The 19,582-nt window shown below is 30.9% G+C and overlaps 1 protein-coding gene and 1 long non-coding RNA gene across 2 annotated transcripts in view; one reads left to right on the top strand and one right to left on the bottom strand.

Moving 5' to 3' along the window:
- LOC126738234 (protein cereblon) overlaps positions 1-11,716 on the bottom strand; it is a 30,846-nt gene extending 19,130 nt beyond the window's left edge. The window contains exon 1 of the mRNA XM_050443473.1: positions 11,421-11,716. Within this exon, the coding sequence (XP_050299430.1) occupies positions 11,421-11,544 (124 nt within the window). The 5' untranslated portion in view covers positions 11,545-11,716. The remainder of the gene's footprint in view (positions 1-11,420) is intronic.
- On the top strand, positions 11,159-17,234 carry LOC126738240 (uncharacterized). The gene is made up of 3 exons (XR_007661269.1): positions 11,159-11,300; positions 16,164-16,330; positions 17,127-17,234. It is a non-coding gene; the product is annotated as an uncharacterized LOC126738240 (long non-coding RNA).
- The last annotated feature ends 2,348 nt before the right edge of the window (positions 17,235-19,582 follow it).

Here is a 19,582-nt window from a genome sequence, read left to right as displayed (position 1 = left end):
ATTAATGGATATTCAGAAGGTCTAAGAGATGTTCGTTTACCTGGTCCAGAAAAAGTCAAGGCAACTGTTGAAGTAATTTGGTCTTTTTTCTTCTTAATTGCACACACCACGGATTTGGCTATTCCATACTTTTTTGCTAAAAAGGTAACTCCGCAACCTCTACTAACATCGGACAAGAGTTGGGCTTTTTTTTCCAGAGTTAAATAGTTTCTTAATAGACATCGTGCTTGTTTCGTATTGATCGGCGAACAAACACTGAATAAGACGCAAATTTCATATCTCTTCCAAACATGTACAAACAAGATATACAATTTGGCGGCAATATGCAAAAGCACTAAGTTAGTACTAAAGTTGCCGACAAAGGGAACATAGGAAATGCCGCTCAATGCCTACGGGTGAAACGGTAAAACGATATAAATATTTTTTTGTTCACGTTATAGAGGCGAGATATTTTTGGCGTTCACGTTTTAGAATAGGCTGAATACCAATTAGGCTGTTCACGTTTAGGGATGTTCACGTTATTGGACGTTCACGTTATCGAGACTCTACTGTATTTCGTGTTCTGACTAATAATCTGTATAGTAAAAACTAAAGTTTCAACTATAAAGATTCGCAAAGTATTGTACCCTGGATATATTGGACTCCTATTTTACAAGGCATATGCAATTGCCACTTTTTTATACTACCCGTGATTTCTAGGTAAGATTTTTATTTTCTCCCATTTGTTTAAGACTATTTTTCTATTTCAAGACTATTTAAGACTATTATTCTATTGTTATATTCAAAAAATGTTGTGTAGCTTCCAAAAAATGACCAGGAGATGTACAATATTTGGATTTACCTTATCAAACCTCTTACTTATATCAATTTAACCATGGACCAAATTTATAATTAGTACTATGTTTGTGATAATCATTTTAAAATCGCTTCTAAAGTACCAAACACCAAGAGAAGACTGAAAAAGACTGCAATACCTACTCTTAATGTAGAAGGTTAGAAAGTTATACTCATACAGTGTTTAATTAGTACATTAATGTTTTATTATGACTATTTTTAGAGAACTGATATGGATTTTTTTAAATCTATCTGTCTGAAAATAACAGGAGACATATAATTGATGGTCTATATTTAACAGGTATTTATTTTACTTTTTATCGTTTTTAAACATTTAATTTATCTAAAATCTAAGTTACATTTGCTTTTTTTGTGCCTTTGATAATTTTAAGAGAAGTTGTGAAAATATACATATTTATAGGCAGGTTTTCATGTCATGTAAAATATAGGATACACAGAAGGATCTAACCACTACAGATTTAACCACTAATAAAAACCCTTCCTTTATATTCTTATTAAAATAAAACTAACAAGTAATAATAAAAATAATAATAATAATAATAATAATAATAAGCCTTTATTTCTTAACAGACAACTTGCCCAATAAAAGGAAACAATTGCAAAACAATGAAAAATATAGTTTAAAGAAAAAAAACACAAAACAAACCTAAAAAAAATAAAAGAAAAGAAAAAAAGTAAAATTGCAATCACAAAAGTTATCCAAAAAATTAGAACAAATAATTATTAATATGATATAAAAACCCAATTATAAAAGTTTAACAAGATAATCACATATTCAACAAAATTAAATTAAATTAACTGCAATATACTTACTAACTATAACTTAAACACATAATTGAGTCTTAATCCCAAGAGTAATGATCCTCCAAGATATCGACAATCACAGGAACCGGAGAGAAATGTATATCACACATGTGACAGATCCGATTAAATGTAGCGCATATTGTATATAGCAGCGATTTCAACAGGATGTTAGTATGAGGCCTTGGCAGAAAGAATATTAGGGGATGTCTAGCATTAAGTCTAGGCACCGTGAAACGTACACCAGAAAGAAGTACAGGACTATCAATTAATCCATTCAGTAACCCATGCGGGAATTTTGCAGAGAAGATCATTCTTCTGAGATGTAATGGATGTAGATTGAAGCGTTACAATAGTTGCCGATGATCAAACCCGCTAACTGGATATATGCCATCCTGTCTGAAGGCCAAAAACTTAGCAAATCTACGCTGAACAGATTCAAGGAGACCAACATGATTCTGGTAGAGCGGGTTCCATATAATGCAGCCAAACTTCAGTTTTCATCTCATAAACCAAGAGAAGAGCAGACTTAATGTAGATTCCAACGTGAAACTCTGAGAACTTCTAATTATGAACCTAAGCCTTCTCAGAGCTGACTTGACTATGTTTTTAAAGTGTGGGACGAATGTAAAATCAGAATCAAAGGTGATGCCAAGATTAGTAATTTGCTCTAATCTACTCAAAATAGTATCATTAATCAAGTAATTAAAATTTAAGTGTGTTTTTGATCTAGAGTAACTAACCACACTACATTTAGCCGCATTCAAGCCTCACCTGTTAACAGCGCGCCATACCTTCAATGTATTTGGGCAGTTCTGAAAAAAAAACACAATCCTCCAAACCATATACATTTAAATATAGCTTCAAATCATCGGCAAAAGCCAGCCTATGACAAGTGAGTGACTCAATCAAGTCATTTACAAAAAAAACTAAACAGGAGCCCTGTGGTACACTCCATGTTACGTTAAAAAGTTTCGATTTAAAGCCCTTATATTCGACATATTGAGATCTACCAATCAAGTAGGAATCAAATAAATTATAATATAATAATCTTCCTGAAAAACCATACTGAGTTAATTTATGCAGCAAAATATAGTGATCTATCCGATCAAAGGCATATATTATCTAAATATGCATCATTGCTTAATATTAATTTACATACAGCTTGGCACAACGCAAATTATCGACTTTAGATTTCCCATGTTCTTCAAAGAAATATAAAAAATTCCTGTATTTTTTCAAAATACCTTAGAAATATAGGATGAATTGTGCTATTCTGAATATCTGTTATCATTTATAACCCTTATTTAACTTACTTATCTAACTAACTTTTATTGTTTTGAATAGGAATCTACCAAATATTTCTAATCTAGCAATATTCTTAACTTTTTAGGTTCTAAGATAAAAACAAATTCAATAAGACGAATATAATATTGGATGTTTCATTGAGTTAACTCTAAAGCAAAAAAAATTATTATATTATCATACTTTGACGTCATGGAAAAGTCAAATATACAAAATGTAAAGAAAAATTAAAACTTATAGAGAGAGGTGTTTTCTCAAATTGAGAAAAATGTGCCAATTCTACACATTTATTAGTCAATAATTTTATGGCTTCACATTTTTTAGCTTCCAATTGCCTTAAAGATTCATGCAAAGAATATTTGAACAATTTAAAGTAAAATTCCAGTAAACAAACAAACAAACAAAGCTTAATGCAAACATTTAAAGTTTTATAAGTGGTTAAAAAAAAGATGCTAACCCGCAATGGTGCACTCTTAAACGTTAATGTTTTAGAATCTCGAATTTTTTGAACTATTTAATATCTAGTTCCATTAATTGTTTTTTTTATTTAATTCCATGAATTTTTTATAAACAACAAATTTCAAAAAATCTGTTTAAAACAAACTCTAAGCTTTGGTATATTAAATTGCCCATCGCACACTTTAGGTGATACAGTATGTAAAATTATTGTTAGATGTGCTTTATTTTGGTGGTGCCGAAATATTAATAAGATTTTTCAGCGCAAAATTAAAGAATATCTAATGTTGATCCAGTTAAAGTCATAGCTGTAAAGTCCTATTTGTATGTTTCTGGAATGTTTATATCTGTATAATTGGTTTATTTTTAAAACATTACCATCAAATTAATATAATTTAGTTTTTTTTAAATAATATTTTTGTGCAATTATTGATCGTTTGCATTTTGCATCCTATACTATAAATAAAATGTTTTTAATAGTTTAAATTTGTAGTTTTTTAATATTCTTAATTGATAAGGCTTATAAATAAGTTTTCTAATTTCAATTAAGTTTATTTATTACTTTCACATTGAAATCTATTATATATCTTTTTTACTTTTTAATATATGTATATATGTCAGTCATTGCAAAACAATAGAATATTAAGTACTTTACAAACATCATATAACAGTAATTACATATAAAGTTACTATAGACTAGTCAACATATATCATATATTATAGTTTTCATCGAATTATGATTGAATATTGATACAATCAAGCACCTAGATGTGAAACATGTGTATGTGCGGTATCAAATCATGTTACTTACTTTTAGATATAAACTAATAATATTTTCTATTATAAATATTATCACAAAGATAAGAACAATTAAGAGACTAAGCAAATTAGAGAGAAACATAATTAAAAAATTATGCATACATACATATATATTAAAAAACTTAAGTACAACCAACCATGACACCATGATCTGTGATCAAACGCTCGCAAAACCTTTCAAATTGGTGAGCACTTTAAGAGATTACACTCTTACACTACTTAAATTTTTTGTGTGTTTTAAGTGCAATCTCTACAAGCACCCGGCAACAAGTTATACAGTTTAGGTCCAAAGTAATTTATGAATCTTAGATTAAGATTATTAGTACTTAGTGATAGTTTAATTTTCCTATTGAACCTAGTTCTTATATCATAATTATAATTAACAAAAGAGTTTAAATTAGGTCGAATATGTATATAAGAACAGATTGTGAGAGTGTAAACTGATCGAATGTTAAAAATATCTTTATTAAATAGTAAATGCGTAGAGTACAATCTATATTTTTTTTAAATATATTTTTGTATTATATTTAATTTGTACAGGCAGTTATTATAAAGTCCTCCCCACACCAATATACCATATTTTAAAATTGATTCCATAAATGCTCTATATTTGTTCTTAAAAAATTCATTAGCTAATCTTTATACATTTTTACAGAGTTTGGCAAAATGACTTATAAGGCTGATAGGCCTTTAATTATTAATGGATGTTTTGGAACCTGACTGATTAATAGGTGTTATTTCCGATTTTTTAAATTGTAAGGGTATTCGAGGGGTATTTTACCAGTTTCTAATATAAGGTTTAGTATATGTAATAGTGAATTAATCATTTCTAAATGTGTCTGTTAAATGATATCAGCTTGAATACCATCATAACCTGGTGAACTATTATTTTTTAATGTTGAGATACACTTTATCAATTCATTTTTTGTTATGGGGTTAAAATAAATTGATTTTGTTATCGGGGCATCCAATTCCTGTTCATGTTGTGGTGGCGGAAATGCTGTTTCCATTTCTACTCCAACATTGATTATTTGGTACAACTTTCTTATATTAGTATGAGTTTGTTTCTATATTCTCTGTATTCTTTATCTAATTGGGTATTACATTTTTTCAATAATTTGTTCCTTCATTCAGTCTCTAGTTTTAATTGATGTGATAATACCGTTACTAATCCAATCTTTTATTTTTTTGTGCTTTATATTGTAGGTTTGTGGAGCATTTATTAATAATTGTTGGTAACTTTCTAAGAAAATTGTTGTTGCCATCTCTGAGTCATGATTATTCGTCACTATTGACCAATTAAAATCTCGTAGTAGTCGTCTAAACTCTATATATGGAAATATCCAATTTAGTTTTAATGTCATTGTAAGAATTTATTAAATTATATTGCTTTTCTTCTATTTGACCAGCAAGAAAGATTATTGAGCTATGATCTGTTACATCTGCTTCAATTACATATGAATTTAGTTGTAAATTATTAGATTTTATTTTTTGATTGATATACAAGTAATCTAGGCAAGTTTTTGAAAGAAGTCGAAAAAGTTGTCTCAAATTATGTAAATAAATCACTTATAAAATCTGTCCTTGAAATGGGTGGAGGCTTGTATATTATTGTTAATCCACAAGTTGTGCCATTTACTTCAACATTTATTCTACTATTTCTACTTAGAGTTGCTTTTGAGTTAGTCAACTGAGTGAAACAAAAAATCAACACTTAAATTATTTTTTACTAATATAACAACACCATCATTTTTATTATACTTGCATTATTATATAAAACTCTGTAGTCTGGTATATTAAAATTGTTTATCGAATCAATTTGAAAAGTTTAAGAAAGCATAATAATATCAAGAAAATGTAATTATTAAGTTATCAATGTTCCTATTTAACCTTCTAATATTAAAATGAATTAAGCTAACATCATACTTCTTATCCTTTAAAATTTCTAATCTTTCTTGATCCACCATTCCACCTAGAGTCCCATTTTCTTTATTTATTTCTTCCAATATATCATCCTGAGCGTTAAACACCATTTATTATAAATTGATAATCAACCTTGTTTTTTAATCGCTCCATATGGTATTTTAGAGATGGACATTCTTGGTTGACTGCTCTATGATTTGTGTGAAGTTGGAGTTTATATTTCTCATTGGCCGCTTGGCAGTTTATACATAACTTTCTTAGCTGGTCACATGCATTGGTACCACGATCTCCCGCACAGTTACCACATATTTTATTCTTTATACATTTTCCGCTCTTATGATGAAAACCCTGACAATTAAAACATCGCAAAATTGTTAAATCTTCATAAACTGGTAGACGTTCCCATCCTATGTATATTTTATCATTATTCAACATCTTATTAAAGAGACTCCCTGAGCATTCAGCTTATATAACTTTGCTTTGTTTATTTTTAAAATGTTTAATATACGTTACTTTTATGTAGTCCTGTGTGTTTATCCATTTATTCTGTTTACGAATTTTACCTTCTATATGTTCAAATGAATCATCGCCTGTATACCCAACAATTTTTATTTTAGGCAAAATTTTTCTTGGTACCTCTATTTCAAAGTTTTCTTTAAGTTTTGTTTCAGTTTCCTTCTTGAATAGATTTATGTCATATTCTGTATCACATTTAACTATAATTTTTCCATTTTTTGTTTCTTTAATATTTCTAATTCCAAGATTCAAGTTTGCAGAGTTTATTGACGACTGAAGTTCCATTCTAGTTTTTTGTAAACTTTGTGCTACTTTTGGGTTTAAAAACAATTGTAGGCAAGTTTGAGGTATTGTTTACTTTATCCTGTTGCCGGTGTTGTACAATTGTTGCATATGACTCCTCTTAGATGACTTTATTTCATATTTAATGTCTTCTATATCCTTCTTCATTTCTTCCATTAATTTCTTCAGAAGGCATTCTTGCGATTAATATTTTACAATCATCGCATATCAATAATAGGACTCTCTTTTGGAGAGGCATGCATTTCACTTCCGACGACATTATATTTACGCATTTTTTGTGCATCCTATATAAACAGGAATCACATTTAAAATAGTCTTCTGGACAACTTCGCTTGCATTTTAAGCACTTATCACATAGTTCCTCATCCGACATTCCCGAATTTGTGTTTGTTTATTTATTTACACATGATAAAGGATGACAGATCAGTCAGTTCGCCGTTCGACAAAGAAACCTAGGAATGCTATTGTATGCACTATTGTTTAAGCGTTAATCTCGTTGTGCAGAAAAACTTCTTAACTATATATTTGACAAACTAGTCAATTATGTTGGAAATCATCGTAGGTAATTCTTTATGAAAAAATCACGATTTTCTACTTGCTATCAAACATTCAAATTCTATATTTATTGGGAGCATTTTCGTGTCGCGTCGTAAAGAAAAAAAGTAAAGTCACAATCTCAAAAGTTGTCCAAAAAATTAGAACAAATAACTATTAATAAACAATAACTATCAATTAACCATTAAGCTGTATATGCAACAAGCAAAAACATTTAAATTGGTTTTCTAACATAATAGCAATGATTATCTTGCTGTCACGCTTCTTAGTTGGAATCGCATCCACTCTCATATTTTCCGCAAGATTTTATTCAGAAGTTTGTCTTCTATCCTTTAGTAAGTATTTTGTGGTCCAGACTACTGTCCAAGCTATCCTGAATTTCTTGACAACAATTATGGATCATTTTGAAGAGGGAACATAAAATATAACTCAATTTTTTTAATTTAAGCAAGGTCTTTAGTAGTGTGTCCCATAATATTCTGTTAAAAAAAACTTGTTTACTACATTATACCTGAGAGTATTGAAATAATTAAATCATATCTTAAAGAAAGAAAACAACATGTTAGAGTAGAAGGAACAGTATTAGCAGACACATTGCTGGAACTTGGGATTCCACAAGGAGCAGTTATTGGACCTATCTTGCTCTTAATATTCTTCAATGACCTCCCCCTGTGTGATCTTGATTTTGAAACTGCTTGTCTTGTAGTAGCAGAGTGGAAGGCATTGGTGGCACTTTCTTTGCTGCCTTGCAGATATCCCAAGAAATAGAAAAAAATTATTGGTTCCCAACTTTTTATGTCCAACATTCATTTGCTGTATATGTTTGGGGACATGCTCCATGTGTTTAAAGACTCTTTGCACTGCAAAGAAATAAAATTAGAGCTTTGCGAAGATTGGGATTTCCTGTTGTATGTCATAAAAAATATTCAGCAGTTTGCCACACATAGCAGAGCACATAGCCACCAGCCAAGATATAAATATAATATAGTAATAAAGATGTGGGGCCTCTGGGCCATTCTACTAAATGAAGTATTCTTTGAGTGTGATCAAGTTTAAACAAAAAATAAAACTTATTTTTATAGAAAATGTTTATTCAAAAGAGAAATTTTTTGCATATTTTTGAAAAAAAATTTAATCTGTGGCACCTTGATGACTATACTTGTATAATATGTGTGTCTGTAATTAAGTATTTTAGCTTATTTTATTATGACCTATTTTTTTTAACTAAGTACATAGTATTTATAAAAGTTTATATAAATTTTTATTTCTCAAATTTTTTATTTTAGATATTGGACAAAAATCTACTTGTTTCCAAGCGACTTATTGTTCTTGGGGACTTTAGTGTCCCCACCTTTCAAGTGAATCAAGCTTTAAATAATAAAAGTAAACTATTAAATAATTTCTCTAATTCTTGGACTTATAAACATGTTCCAAACTTGAACGGCAGGTTTCTTGATTTGGTCTTTGCAAATGTTCACATTGAAGTCAGCAAGAATGAGGTTCCACTACTGAATAAGGAGTTGCATCATCCTGCCTTAATGGTTTCTGCTCTACCTCATGTTTCAAATATCACAATACAGAAGAACAATAAGCCTCAATTTAACTTTAGGAAGGTCAACTGTCCACTTATGTATAATCTAATACTGGATGCTGACTGATCCATGGTTTTATGTTGTAATAATGTTGATGCATGCTGTAAAATCCTCAACATCTTTGCTGCATCAACTCTTATGAAACATCAGCGACGTAGGTGGTTTCCAATGTGGTTTCCCAAAAACATGATTAACAACATTTTTAAAAAGGAGATTAGCATAATATAAATGTTACCGTATTGATAACTATCGCCGTAAGTTCTAAATTCTTTATGACAAACAATAAAACATCAAGTTCGAGAGGCCTTCAAAATCTATATCATTACAACAGAGGAAGCAATCTCTGAGGACTCTCCCTCTTTTTGATCCTTTGTTAGGGCAAGGAGGAGCCAGTCTTTGGTGCCAGCAACAGTTTATGATTTTTTTGGAAGGAGTTTTGAGGGTACTGCTAATAATTTGCATATTTTTTCCAGGCTGCATATAAAGATTCCGGGCAGATGAAACCTATTCTTACTCTTGTTCCTCATATTATGTTTGCCTGTCAATTTCTGCTCATAAAATTGCAGGTAAAACATTAAAAAACAAAATTATTTTTGGCCCAGATGGAATTTCCAGTTTCACAGCTAAAGATTGTGCATTATTCTGTGTGACCCTTTATGCCATCTTTTTAGCCTAATCCTAAAAACCAGCCAGTTTCCCTTCATTTGGAAAACTGCCAAAGTACTTCCCATACACAAGAAAGATGAAAGATATTGAAAATTATCATGCCATATCCATTCTACATAACATTTCCAAAATCTTTGAGGTTTATTACTCACAATTCCATGTAAGTAATAATGTTTAATTTTTCTGAAAAGCTTACTGTGTTGTTATCATCTTATCTGATTGGTTGTCAACAATTTGGCAAAATTAAAGGCTACAAATCAAAATCCCTTATGCCTTCCTTTGGGGTTCCATAGTGGCAAATCTAGGTCCACTACAACCTGTATGTCAATAGCCTGATTTTAAGAATCTCATGCTGCAAACAAGCATATGCCGATGATCTAAAAATCTTCTGGCATGTCACAGACAAGATGGATTGCTTATTGCTGCAAAGCAATATCAACCTGGTTAAGAATTGATGTGATCGCAATCATCTAAATCTTAATGTTTCTAAATGCTGTATTATGTTTTATCATAGAATCAAAACTCCAATAATATTTAACTGTACCAGTGCTGATTTTACTTTATGCAGAACAAAATTGTTTAAGGACCTAGGAATTATTTTTGATGATAGGCTTACATTCAACCATCATATTGATCATTTAGTATCCTTGAGACTATTGGGATTTATTATTTGGAACATTTTATTTTTAGAGAGTGTGCCTATTATGCCTATTATGCCTACTATGTGCCTATTTAGTTAAAGGTTACAATTACAATCATCTGTTATCCTGGTTTAATTTAGAAGCTCTTGTGTTGGGGAGAGACTCACTCTTTAGCATTCTTGTGGAAATTGCTCAATGGGCACATAGACTCTTCAACTCTTCTTGCTCACATTTCTTTACAGGTGCTGCTGCTTCCTCCAGAACAAATGTTACTTTTGCTCTTGTTCATGCCAGAAGTAACATTAAATATCAAGATCCTATTTTTATCATGTGCAAAAACTTCAACAAATTTGCTTCCTCCAAGGTGATCACGAGGATTGTTACACAGTGAGTTGGGAAGTCACTCTAGGATGGGTTGACTTTATCTCCTTCTGTTTTGTATATACATTTTTTTTTAAAATAATGCTTAGAATTTTATTTTACTTTGTATTACATTTTATAATTTAATTTCAAATCTGGCTCTGTTAAATAATTTAATCTAAAGTTTAGTTTTTTTTTTGTTAGTTTTTAGTACTTATATTTTAAGATTGCTAATTTTGATTTTCCTGTAATTGAGCTCTGGCCTGTTGGAAAAATAAATAAATAAAAAAAAAACCAGCATGATTTTCGTATTGTGATGCATGTGCATTACTTCTGTGATTTTGACAATACTAAATTATTTAGATTCTTATTCCTTGTTTAAACAAACACTTTTTCAAGGCCCTAGATGAGTATCTCTATGAGAGGTTTCACCTAATTAAAATGTTTGTTAAAATTGACCATAAGAATCACCCTCTATTAGAAAATACCCTGTATAATAAACTAAAAGGTAAATTTTGTTAAAATATTATAAGAATAGGTTTATTGAGCCAGCATGTTCTGAAAAAAAATATATTTTCTAATTTTTTAGTCCCTGGTTAATAAAAGAGATGCAAATGTGAATCCCTACCAGAACTGTTTTGTCCTTCCGCCCCCGAATTAGAATCTGTGATGTGTCCATTTTCAATTTCCATGGGGAAATTCTGATCGTCCTGATCGCTTTCCGGATCTTGATTCTCTTCAGGCTCGGCCATTATAAATATCTCTTCTGTTCTCAGTAAATTTCCAGCAAATTGTTTGCCTTGGAGTGTTCAGTGTTGACAAATGATTAAAATCCGGATTAATTGGATTGTTTTTATTTTTTATTTAGAGAAAAGTGGACAGCTGATCAGAAGAAAGCAAGTAGGAACCGCTAAATGCAGCGACATACACAATGTTTCCACTATACAGTCCGTCTAAGTCTGAATCCACATTAATACGTAATTACGGATCCGTTGGGACCACGTGATTGCTATCAGCCAATAAGAGACCCAAAAGGTTTTACGTACCTACGTGAAGGAAAATACGGATGGAAATTGGTTAATTCGAACTTCATCCGTTTTACTATTTGTTTTATATTGTTATTTTTTTACCATATTTTTGTTACTTGTTGTTATTTTGTACCATTCTTTTTAGAATACCGAGTTAGGGTTTAAATGTGACTATTGCGGCGTTTTAATTAATAGTCAGTACCAAAATTATTTGGAACACCAAGGTTTCCTAGTATATGTATATGGAGGAGAACCAGGGTTTTACCTTCGAGCTTTGCGCCAATAAGGGTAATATTTTAACTTAAGCTTTTAACTTTAATGGCTTCTATGGGATCTGAGAATCCCTTTACAATCAGGGCATAAAAATAGGTTGAAGACATGCAAAAAGCCGGTGTGCTTTAGCCTGACTCATGCCAGATGTGTCCGTTCATCTTCGGAGGGTTCACATGTCCAGCAGACTCTTCATTGCTTCATGCATTTAGCTATACTGATTATGGGTTCAAGCCCCACCGGCCGTTTCACAGATCTCAGTCTAGGAAGGAAGTCCGCCTCATATTCAGCATGGCCTGAGTGACCAGCCACCCAGACAAGCTAACCTTGCAACCTACCATTACAAATCTTAAAGCACCTTTTTGCACTCCAGTACGAGCCTGGAACTTAACTTTTTCCGCCGTAATAGCAGCTCTGCTGTCAGAGTAGATTGATACGACTGTGTTGTGTTCCAAAAAAAATTCTAAACTGTGGTTTTTCCACAGTTTAGAATTTTCTGTCCGCATTTTAACACAGCTAAGACATTAGCCTGAAAGACAGCAACATGCTCCCTCAGCGAGTATGCCCTGCTGATATGTGAGACCCCACCTCAAGGCCCTGCACCAGTTCTATTCTTCATTCTGGAGCCATATGTATACCAGATAGTCCCCTTATTAAGCAATGTACGCCCATTGTAGTGCTACAACTTCTTTCTGCCTGCAATATGGGTTACAGAATTCTTGTGATCTACCGCCTCAGGTACCATACAATCATAGTATAAACAATACAATACAGAAGGCACTCTTGTACGGCTATGACCAGATTTTTGCTTCATCAGTCTCACCAGTGGGTAGTTCACCAAGGATATGTAGCCTAACCGCAGTCCACATGACCATGAACAGATCCTAAGATCGATAATTGATTGGCCCTTATTGTAGTAGAAAATGGAGACACCGATCCGGTTGAGTGGTTCTAATTCTTATTTATCCGAAAATGATGGGATCATCTCTCTTTTTCCCATTTAACAAAGATCCTAGAGAAATGTATGGCGGGGCAGCCAGATCACTGGAATAACCTATACACTCATAAATAGTTTCAGTTTTATTTCAGCGATCAACTTTTAATATCTTCGATCCACCAGTTTGGAACCTGGTAGTCACCATCACATCTTATTTTTGGGGTGCTTGTTCTAAAGGCGTTCTTTGCGTCTGATTGCTGCTTGAAATGGCTTAAAATAGTTTTTCTGTAAAATGTACAGGGAAGCCAATATTTGACAGTATCATAATTTATATGGGATTTCTTATGACCAGCTTGGTGGTGCACCATCTGCTATATACAATACATATATATTTCTACATACGTTCTTCATATTTATTACTACTACATTTTTCGACATTGGGCAGTTATTTCTGCCGTTACCCTTTCATTGCACTGTATATTTGGTTAATATTCTATATTTCCTTATATTTGGCTCGCTAATTATTAATAGATTGCAGTTTATTTCTTTGGCTGTGAGCGTTGCCATATCATGGGCAACTAGACTTCGGTTTGAGTTGAACCTCCGAAACGTGGCTGTTTTATGTTGTGGTATAGTAAAAGCATGGCGTGATCTAACGTTAACATTGTGAGTTGCTATGCGTGGATTCAGTAAGGAATTTGTGAACGAAATTTAAAGATAATGACTTCTTCAATTTTTCCAATTCAGAGACATGGTCACATTTGCTTATTCTATATAAAGCCCTACAGCATCCATTTTACAATATTGAAATTTTATATTTATCTGCCGCAGATAGATAGCGCTCGTACAGAAAGTCACAATAAAATCCTTTTCTAATAACCTTCCGTGCGTGTTCATTAAATCTTAAATCCTCATCCACTATTAAGTCCAAATTTGCACACGATTCAAAGGATAAACTTGTGGCGTCAATGTGTATTTAAAGACTTTATTATCGTGTCTTTTTTTGTTTTACTATTTTACTTGTTAATTAAAATACTAGCAAACAAGACCATAACATAATATCTTTTGAATGGAAAGTTTAACACTTGTCGACTCATTATAAATTAATGTAATAGTATAAGTATTTAATTATAAATTCACTTAAGAGCATAGAATTCTTTTTTAATAACCTTCCGTACGTGTTCATCAAATCTTAAATCCTCATTCACTATTTAGGCCACAAAATTGTGGCGCTAATGTGTAGATTTAAGGCTTTTTTACCATGTCTTGTTTGGTTTCAATAGCTTACTTACTAATTAAAATGCTGTAAAATAAGACTATCACACATGGTTTTTAATGGTAAGTTAAACAGATGTCGGTTATTATAAATTCATTTAAGAGTATAAAATCCTTTTTAGAATTCTATTTTAATAACTTTTCGTACGAATTCATAAAATCTTAGATCCTCATCCACTATTAAGCTTAAATTTTTTGCACAAGATACAAAGAATAAACTTGTGGCGCCAATGTGTAGATTTAAAGACTTTTTTACCATGCCTTGGTTTTATTACCAAAAGAAAATAACTTTGTCTTGTTGGACTTTAATTATGTTCGTTAGCTAATTGATTAACTATATTAAGATCCATGTTTATTTTGCCGGCAGTTTTTTGATTATCTTAAGGGTTGAAATGAAAGTAGATCTGAGTATCGTCAGCATAGGCATGTATACTACAAAACAAATTAGCAGTAATAACGCCCATTGTGTTATTTTAGAAAGATTTAATTGAAATATTACTTATCACCAAGTTATTTAAACTGATCTTTTGCGATCTATCTCGAAGAAATGCCAGTGTTCAAAATTAAGGTTAAGTGCATTGGTCTTAAAGCCATGGTGCTAATAAGCGCTTATGATCTAAAATGTATAGTTATAAAATGTATGTAAAGCTTATGATCTAAAGTATCAAAGGCTTTAGAAAAATTCAACAAAACTAAAACACTAACAATGCCTTCATCAAAAATCTTAATGACATGATCAAAAACCGATTCCAAAAAATAAAGCTATGATTTTTCCAAAAAAATTCCGTTGCATGGTATATTTTGTAAATCATTTTTAAATGTATTTAGATTAAAGTCATCAAATGTCCTATATTGAAACAAAAATTAGGCTTTAAAAATTTAATTGATATTTTAACAAAAATAAAATTATGATCGTTTATTCCATTAGAGGTATTGTGCTGCATTTGTCTTTATTGGTCATAAATATACAGTGTCAACATGATTATATCAAAATAAAGAAAAAGGTCGTTTATTATATTTTCAAAGTCGACCAATATATTATTAATATTTAAGTGTGAAGAGTGATGAAAACCGTCTACAATAGCTTTCACATTCGCTAAGGAAACTTGCAAAAATGCTCAAGTTGGGCAGTAATAGAAAAAATCAAATTAATGACCTTGGTGTTCAACTCCTCTTTAATATATGCCCCAACGCCACCTGCACAACCAGCTCTATCCTTATGAATAAAATTATATCTTGAAATATTAAGTAAATTGGCATTACAATTTGAGTTCAACCAAGTTGCAGTTGCAATTTCAAATTTATATTCAGTAACGATGTAAAAAGCTTTAGATCCTGTAAAAAGTGACCGGACATTCAAGTGTTCAGTTTTCATGTCTATGTTGTTTATTTTAAGGGTGGGATATTTTATTGCGTAGACTCATTCTGAAATTAAAAACTGTCAAAAGAGCAGGTAAAGATAAAAAGTATTATTTTATAGAAACGTCCAATCCCAAGTAAAACTAAACCTCCAAACACATGCAGTCAACCATCTATTCCCAGGTTTTTCACAACAAAAACGGGCAAGAAATCGTATTAGACAATTTATAAAAAAATTTTAAAAACTATATTTATACAAAAGACACAAATTTTAAGGCGTGTTAGCACAGTATTATATCATACTCCCATAAACAGGGCAAAAGTTGTTTAAGTAACAAAAAAAGTGTTTTTTAACATGCAAAACAAGCCAGAATAGAAAATAATTATATAGCCCTTTTTCTTATAACTACGTATTGAATTAACAAAAAATACGAATTTAGATTGTCATAATAATCAAAGAAAATAATGAAATAAATCTAAATTTAAATCGGGGTTTTTCCAGGTGCACAAATTAAACCAAATTATTTTATAAAAAAATATGGCCTGCTGCATGGGACATATTTTCAACAAATAAAGGACGCCACTGGACAACAGGATCATTCAAACCCACCAACATAAGGGTTGATTGCTTACAGCAATTCTCTATATAAATAGAAACCCGGAGCAAAGGTAATGCAACTCAATGTGATAGCCTTAAAATAAATTGCCAAGATATAATGAGCTTGTGTAACAAAGTAGTTTTTATTATCAAATATAATAGAAAAGTCTAAAATAGATATCATTTATTTAATCGTACAATGGATAGGGTTCTATAACATTGACTACTGTTATTTGGACGGCTATAACCTGGCAAATTTTTATTGTCGTTACTTACCACAAGATGCAGGTATGTGTGCATTTATACAAAAGAATATTTAAACTTTTCTAAAATACATTGTATTGATATACTCTCAGAAGATATCCATTTGAAAAAAAAGGATATTATCATTATTATAGGTAGTGTGTGTTCCCTATATGGATCACCCAGTGGTAAGATCCCTATTTTTATTAAAAAACTTAATAAAGTCATATTATTCATATACAAAGCATTTGATATATTTGAGGATTTTAATACAAATATTTTAGAAAAAACTAAACATTTTAACTCTAGAATTTGTAAACACTATTTCCACCGTCTATAGTTGGAATCTATAGACGGTGCTATTACTAGTGTTAAATATAAAATTTTATGGGAACCAACATGTAACGGCAAGCTCTAAGTCATATATTTTACAAATGTATAATAACTTTACCACTGCTTAAAAAACACTGATAATGAAAGTAATACTACAAACATAATTATATTTAGAAAAATGCCTTTTATGTCCGTAAATAAACTTAAAAAATAAAAAAATGCTAAGCTTTAACTCAAGTGAATTTTTTTTTAATATCAATATGGAATTTCGCAATTTTGATTGTCTTTTAGGTATTCTTCTAGAAATGATTGAAGAGCATTTTAAATTTACTACAAAAACTGTACATACTACACATAAACAAGAAAAATGGTTCTCATGGTAACTTAGGCCTATCAGAGACAATTCTCGGTTTTTTATTCAAATTTGGTAGATTATTTCATGTGGATTGGAAGAACGTTATTACAAACCTTAGAAATCAGTTTAAAACAGTAAAGTTTAAAAAACAACAAAATATGTGAAAAATAAAATTAATAAATAAATGAATGCAGTAAAGCCAAAAAATAAAGAGAATTTTAATTCAAAAACAGCAAATGATTTTATGAACTGTTTTACATATTCGCCATTAGACCTAAAACATAACATAACAAAAAAAATAAATTTTAATAAAAATGAAGCTGTAGAAATGGCTGCATTAAAAATAAAATGTTGAAAAAAATAAAATTCTTCTATCTTTCTCACTCCTTTTATCTAGACAGATGTATCTGACTTGATTAATAGTGCTAAAAATATGATAGATTTATTGGCTTAAGTAATAAATTCATAAAAAAAGAGATTGATGTATTTATCGTTCAATATCAGTTGTTCGGATTCCATCCAAAATTATAGAACTTGAATTCTTAAAAAGAATAACAGCTTTTCTCTCTAAAAATTATTTACTTTCAGCATCTCAGTTTGGCTTTAGACAGGGTCTTTCCACATCTAATGCTATACAAGGGTTGATTGTGGATACGGTGGATGCCTTTGAGAGGGGGGTGGATACAACGACTATGATGATTTTTTGCTGCAAAAATTATCGCTATATGGAATAACAGGAAATTCATACCAATTTATAAGCCTATATTTCTTAAAGATCGGAACTTGAGATCTTAGAGTCAATATTGCCCCTGCTCTATTGTATATGCTGACAGAAGAATTACAGGTAGCAAAAAAGCGGTTTAGTGCAATCTTATTGTTATGAAATATAGAAAAAAAAACCTTTAATATTCAATTCTCCCGATAATCTCGAGTAATCTTATCTTCCAAGCTTTTTGAATCGTTTCAGAGCCGAGTACTTTATGGGATTCTGGTTTGGGGAAACTCTAAGGATGTTTTCACTGTTTTTAAATAATAAAAAGTGGTAATTAGGGTAATTGCAAAGCTATGATACAATAAGTCATGTAGAATTCACTTTAAAAAAGTCCAAATTATAACAGTGCCTACACTTTTTATTTTTGAATGTTTGTTACATGCGACAACCAACCTATCTAAGTTTATTATTCATGAAATTTGACGTCCCTAGGACACTAGAACAAAGTCTTTAATAGTTTTACGTCAACATCGCGTTATACAATAATTTTGAAATAATTTGTATTAAATTATGTAATCATCTTGACAGTTGACAGCATCAAACTAATGCAGTTCAGAAAATTTAAAATAAATATAAAGACCATATTTCTCTGTGTCCAGGACACATTACAAGAATTTATTGGATACACCACTGGAAATTGAATTATTTTTAAAGAAATTGCTTTGTTTGGACCTATCTTGTTCACTTATGTTAATTAATCGTGTGTATATTTTTCTTATAGGTTAAAGACTTTAATCTTAGAACAATGTTCTAAGACTTCAATGTTTTCCAATGCTTTAAGACTTCAATGTTTTATCCGGTTTATTAAGATTCTTTTTTGCTTTGGGACGATGCACTGTAAAGTTGTAATTGAAGCAAATAAAAGTTTTTTTATTTGATAAAGTAGTATACGAACATTGAACAATAGAAAATTCACTTATAAGAAATTCCAAGTGAAAACCAGAATTTATCATTGACGTCGTTAATCACTGACGACTTTTATACAAACCTTAGAGATTTGGGTTAAGTATGGCAGCATTGCCGAATATCCTTGTGAAAAATTTACAAGTTTTCGTAAAGTAAAAAGGAATTTCTTGTGTTGAGTAAACTATCAATTTTCACAAGCACCGCTTCGATATCGCGCGCGTCCTCGTGAGCCGCCAACCGCCGTTGCTGGTATTTCGTTGCTAAAGCATCGTTTTCACGAAGATAGTACTCTCGTGAAAGTGCTCTTATGATAGTCTCGATAGTCCTTTCATGAAAGGATGAGGTGTCTACACGTACACAAAAATATCACGATAGTAACCAATAACAAGATGGCCGACATAGAGTTAATTGCTGCGGTAGCTGCTGTTGTTGTTGAAATAATTAAAATAAAACGCAGAAAAAAGAAAAAATCTAAAAATATATAGGTGAGAAAATGGATAGGCAGGAGAAGAATACTTGGTGCTTCTGCAACACTTTTAAAAGAACTTGCTGTAGAAGATCCCAAAAGCTTTTTTAATTTTTTACGCATGAATTATAAAATGTTTAATACGTTAGCAAAAAAGGTAAGTAAATTTTGAACTGGTTAATAATTAATAATAATTGTAAATTCTAGTAAAAAACGTTTTTTTTTTAGGTTAGCAGTAAGATACAAAA

Source organism: Anthonomus grandis, chromosome 7, assembly GCF_022605725.1.
Source record: "Anthonomus grandis grandis chromosome 7, icAntGran1.3, whole genome shotgun sequence".
NCBI lineage: Eukaryota > Metazoa > Arthropoda > Insecta > Coleoptera > Curculionidae > Anthonomus > Anthonomus grandis.
This window is presented reverse-complemented; position numbering and strand designations above follow the sequence as displayed.